The sequence below is a fragment of the Crocuta crocuta genome, unplaced genomic scaffold (genome assembly GCF_008692635.1).
Source record: "Crocuta crocuta isolate KB4526 unplaced genomic scaffold, BGI_CrCroc_1.0 scaffold50, whole genome shotgun sequence".
Lineage (NCBI taxonomy): Eukaryota > Metazoa > Chordata > Mammalia > Carnivora > Hyaenidae > Crocuta > Crocuta crocuta.
The window spans coordinates 6,874,827-6,879,956 of NW_027527428.1; the positions used below are offsets into that span (position 1 = coordinate 6,874,827).

At 68.8% G+C, this 5,130-nt stretch overlaps 1 protein-coding gene across 1 annotated transcript in view; it reads left to right on the forward strand.

Moving 5' to 3' along the window:
- Window positions 1–5,130, forward strand: part of BAIAP2 (BAR/IMD domain containing adaptor protein 2) — a 47,673-nt gene that overhangs the window by 33,776 nt on the left and 8,767 nt on the right. The window contains exons 6-9 of the mRNA XM_077755341.1: window positions 1,073–1,225; window positions 3,694–3,918; window positions 4,069–4,270; window positions 4,862–5,063. Of these exons, the coding sequence (XP_077611467.1) occupies window positions 1,073–1,225; window positions 3,694–3,918; window positions 4,069–4,270; window positions 4,862–5,063 (782 nt within the window). The remainder of the gene's footprint in view (window positions 1–1,072; window positions 1,226–3,693; window positions 3,919–4,068; window positions 4,271–4,861; window positions 5,064–5,130) is intronic.

A 5,130-nucleotide genomic window follows, 5' to 3' on the forward strand; every position in this document is an offset into this window, starting at 1 on the left:
GGTTTGTGCCCCAAGAGCCATCCCGGGTCCCCTCTGGCCCACGGGTGCCAGGGCCCTGCGGCCGCTGGAAGGGCCGGGGCCTACTCGTTGGGGGTGACGGGCGGGCTCTTTCGAGGCCCATTTAGGCTGCCCTGTGTGCTGAGGGCCGGACCAGGGCAGGGGGAGCAGGCCCCGGGTTTCGGTGGCCGGGATGGGTGGGCCTTGCCGTGGGGTGGGCGTGGCTCCCTCTCGCTGGCCGAGCCCCGCCCACAGGCCGGTCCTCACCCCCCTGCTGAGCAAGGCCGGGCCGGGAGGCGGCGGAGGCGGCGGGAACAGCCTGTTCTGCGCACCTCCTGTCCTCCCGTCGCCCACGGCAGCTCAACACCACCTACCCTGGCTGAGTCAGAGCCGGGCGGGGGAGGCGCCCTGGAGGCCGGGCTGGCCCCTGCCGGAGGTGGGGCTGCTCCAGGGGAGACCCCCGGGCTACAGAGACTCCTGCGGGGTAGCGGCGCTGCAGCCGGTGCAGGGGAAGGGAGCCGCGAGGACTTCCTGCACCCCAGCAGCGGCTCCCTTCGGAAACAGCCCAGACCCCGGAGACGCTAAGGCACGCGTGCCCTGCGGAGGGCGCTGCAGACCCCAGCGGTGTGCGTCCAGGGTGCTCCTGCCTCCCCGTGACGGCTGCCTGCGGTCCTGAGGGTGCTTTGTTTCTGAAAGTTTCCAGCAAAATCAGAATGTTCCCGCGTGCCCCAGCGGCAAGCAGTGTTTGCTGCGTCCTGTGCCGCCCCCGCAGGCTTTGGGTGTGGGTTGGTCATTCTCGCACGCGCACAGCGCCGGCTGAGCTTCCCCGGTCCGCTGTCCGGGCGCCTCAGATGCTCGGAAGCAGCACCCGCGGGAGGTGCCACGCTGCCGCCAGGTCCCACCGCCGGATCCGCCAGCACAGTCCCCACGTGCACGGCGGCTGGGGCACAGCGGGCCTCACCCTCTTGGCCCGAGTGAGCTGCGGCCAGACCCCGGTAGGGGGCCGGTGGGGGGGGGGTGCGCCCGGAGCTGGGCCTGACCCTGAGCCGCCCCCCACGCTCTCTCCCGCCCCCAGTACATCGACGCCATCAGCAGCAAGCAGGGCGAGCTGGAGAACTACGTGTCTGACGGCTACAAGGCGGCGCTCACGGAGGAGAGGAGGCGGTTCTGCTTCCTGGTGGAGAAGCAGTGCGCCGTGGCCAAGAGCTCCGCCGCCTGCCACTCCAAGGTGGGGCCTGCGCGCCGTGCAGGGGCCCGTCCGCCCAGAGCTGTGATGCCGGTGGCTGTGCACCGAGGGTGTCCCCAGGGGCGGCATTCCCGTAGGAGGGTCCCCAGGGCAGATGCTGGACGGTTTCAGACCTTCCTCAGAAACTGCCGGCTGTTCTTGTGGGGACAGTGGCCCCGAAGGGCGTCCCCTGAGGAGGGCTGGGTCCTCGGGGAGGGCTGCGGTGTGGGGAAGTGCAGGCCGGCATAGCTCCGGGGGCTGGTGAGACCCAGCAGGCTACAGGCCCCCCCGACAGGAACAGGCAGCTTCAGAGGAATCCCTGTTATTCATAGTCCTTAGTCGGGAGCCGGGGTGGGAACAGGTTTGTCCACTGGAACATTCCTGAATATTCCAAGAGCTCCGACAGTGTGGTTAGGCAGCCCGGTTCACATCCTTTATCCATAAAGGTGTCTGTGGATCAGCCGGGTAAACGCACACTCACACACATGTGCCTGAGACTTGCCCTCCGGCACCCACGGGCTGGGCAGGGAGGAGGAAGATGCCCTCCCTCTGCAGAGAGGCTCTGCCTGCCCGAGGGCCCGTGCGCAGGCGCAGGGCAAGGACAGCAGAGACCTGTGTTCCCTGTGGGCGCTGGGAAGGCTCCCCGGCCGGGGGGCCGGGGGGCCGGGAACAGCCTTGCAGGCAGGCTTTCCAGAGCAGGGGGCCGCCCCGCCCGAGGCTGTGCTGCAGCGGACGTGTGTGCCCCCTGGTGGCGGCCAGGTGGTGTGGCAGGTCAGCCCGAATGCAGGGAGGGAGAGCAGGAAAGCGGAGGTCCCCAGGGAGCTGGACCCGGCCCTCCCAAGTGACAGAGCCTGGGACACCAAGGGCAGGACCTCCCAGGCTCTCCTCAGCAGCAGGCCACCGGGCACCCCTCCTGCAGACAGGGCTGTCGTCACCGGGTGGGAGCCCCGCCCGCCAGCCACCTCAGCCGGGGAGCCTTCCGAGGGCCACAGCCTGGTCCTGGGGTTGCCCCCATTGGTGCCGGACCCCGTTGGCCCGCCTTGTCACTGCCGCCCAGACCTGTCACCCATTCATCTCAGCTGGGGTCCAGGTAACACTCGGGGCTTGTGGCCGTCCCCGCAGAAGCAGCCCCAGGTGTGTGAGCAGACAGGCAGCTGTGTTCAATTAAACTTTATTTACAACACAGCCGGCCAGGCCTCAGGCCACGGCCCCTGGGTCCCTGGTTCAAACCAGCAGGCGGTGGAGGGCAGGACCTCACAGGGGCCGTTTTCTAGCCGCCTCTGGCTCACTCCACAGACGCCCCTCCCCCCAGACGCAGGGCAGAAGTGGGAGGACGGGTGGGGGTCAGTGAGGGCCTGGGGACGGCGACTGCCCCCAGCTGAGGAGCACTCCCCGCGGTGACAGCCCCGAGCTGAGGAGCACTCCCCGCGGTGACAGCCCCCAGCTGAGGAGCACTCCCCCCGGTGACAGCCCCCAGCTGAGGAGCACTCCCCCCGGACGACTGCCCCGAGCTGAGGAGCACTCCCCCGGTGACAGCCCCCAGCTGAGGAGCACTCCCCCCGGTGACAGCCCCCAGCTGAGGAGCACTCCCCGCGGTGACAGCCCCCAGCTGAGGAGCACTCCCCCCGGTGACAGCCCCGAGCTGAGGAGCACTCCCCCCGGTGACAGCCCCCAGCTGAGGAGCACTCCCCCCGATGACAGCCCCCAGCTGAGGAGCACTCCCCCCGGAGCTCCAGGCTCTGCGGTAGGACTGGGGTCAGGGCGGCGGCTGCGGGTCAGGTAGCCCACTGCGGCCCCAGCGGTCCCCCGGCCCTGGACCTGCCCATGTAGTGGGCGCAAGACCCCAGAGGGGCTCCAGGGAGCCGCAGGCTGGTGTCGCCTGGGCCGTCCCTCCCATGCTGGGACTCCTCACTAGACCCGTGGCTTCTTCATCCTTTGCTAGGGTCCTGCGTGTGTGTGGCAGGTGCACACCAGAGGGACAGCTGGGCTCTTGGGCGCCTGGGTGGGGGCAGGAAGAGCACCTGCGTCTCCCGAGGACCACTGGATGGGACCCCGCCTTCCTGCACCCCCGTGGCCCGGTGTGACTGCACTAGGCCCCTGCCTGTGCTCTTACCACGTAGTCTCTGGCCCTGGGGTGCCAGGGTGATGCTCTTCCCAGGACTCAATGGTTGCCCACGGAGGGCCTGCCCCTTTCGTGCCTGAGCGTGGGCCACTCTCCCTGTTTCCTTCTTTAGGGGTCTGTCCCCGTTAGACCTTGGTTTCATCTCAGCCCCAGTGGCCCCTTAACTACACGGCCCGCTGCTGCAGACCAGCCTCTTTTCTAGGTGGCCCATCTGGCTATGAGTCATCACCTGGTGACGAGCAGCCTTTAGCCTTAGACAGGTGTCTCCACCGGGGGTGGGATGTGTCGCCCAGGGGTCGTGTCCAAGGTGAGTGTGGCCCAGTTGACCCCACCACTTCCTCCACTGCAGGGCAAGGAGCTGCTGGCACAGAAGCTGCCGCTCTGGCAACAGGCCTGTGCCGACCCCAACAAGATCCCGGACCGCGCGGTGCAGCTGATGCAGCAGGTGGCCAGCAGCAACGGCTCCGTGCTCCCCAGCGCCCTGTCGGCCTCCAAGTCCAGCCTGGTCATCTCAGACCCCATTCCGGGGGCCAAGCCTCTGCCGGTGCCCCCTGAGCTGGCCCCATTTGTGGGGGTGAGTGCGGCTTCCCGTGAGCTTCCTGGGAGTGAGAGGACAGCCCCCCCCCCCGTGCACCTGGGGCGCCCTCGCCAGGGTGAGGGGTCTCCACGTGGTCCTCACCTGACCGGGCCCTCCCATGATGCCACCCCCCCTTCTTCTCGACAGCGGCTGTCCGCCCAGGAGGGCGCGCCCGTCATGAACGGCGTCTCGGGCCCTGACGGCGAGGACTACAGCCCCTGGGCCGACCGCAAGGCCGCGCAGCCCAAGGCCTCGTCCCCGCCACAGTCACAGAGCAAGCTGAGCGACTCCTACTCCAACACGCTCCCCGTGCGCAAGAGTGTGGCTCCGAAAAACAGCTACGCTGCCAGTAAGGGCTCGGATGCGTCCCGGGTTGTGCTGCACCCGCGGGGAGGTCGGGGAGACCTCCAGACCCCCCGCACGTGTGCTCCCGTGCAGCACCCTGGGGCCCGCTTCGCGACACCGCCCTGGACCCTCAGGGCTTCGCCCGGCTCTCCAAGCTGCCTCTGGGCGAGCTGCAGGGCTGCGACCATAGGTGGGGTGGAGCCGGGACGCCGTCGGCCCAGCCCACGACGGCAGCATGCGGGGGACGTCCACGGGGTGGCTGCAGTTGACAGTGGGACGCCCCACCACCTGCCACCGCCCAGGTCCCTGGGCTCTGCCTCCCCATCCTGTGGACGGCACCCCACTCCTTCCCCCAGCCCATGAGCGCCTCCTATTGAGCAGATGGGAGAGCTGAGGCGCGGCTGTGGCCCAGAATTCCCTGCAGCTGGTGGGCAGCGGGCCTGTGGCTGGAAACTTCCCAGTCTCTGTCTGAACGGCCCCGGAGGCTGGCGAGCGTCCCCTGCAGGCCCACCTGGGGCCTTCTAGCATCTCGCCATCAGGTGGCTGAGCTGACGGGTCCAGTCGGTCCCCTCACTCCTGCCCTGCCATCCCGCAGCCGAGAACAAGACCCTGCCTCGCTCCAGCTCCATGGCGGCTGGCCTGGAGCGCAATGGCCGCATGCGAGTGAAAGCCATCTTCTCCCACGCGGCCGGGGACAACAGCACCCTGCTGAGCTTCAAGGAGGGCGACCTCATCACCCTGCTGGTGCCCGAGGCCCGCGATGGCTGGCACTATGGGGAGAGCGAGAAGACAAAAATGTAAGTGTCCACAGGCCAGACACTCCCTGCCAGCCGTCGGGGCCCCTGGGGCTGTCGGGGCTGTGCT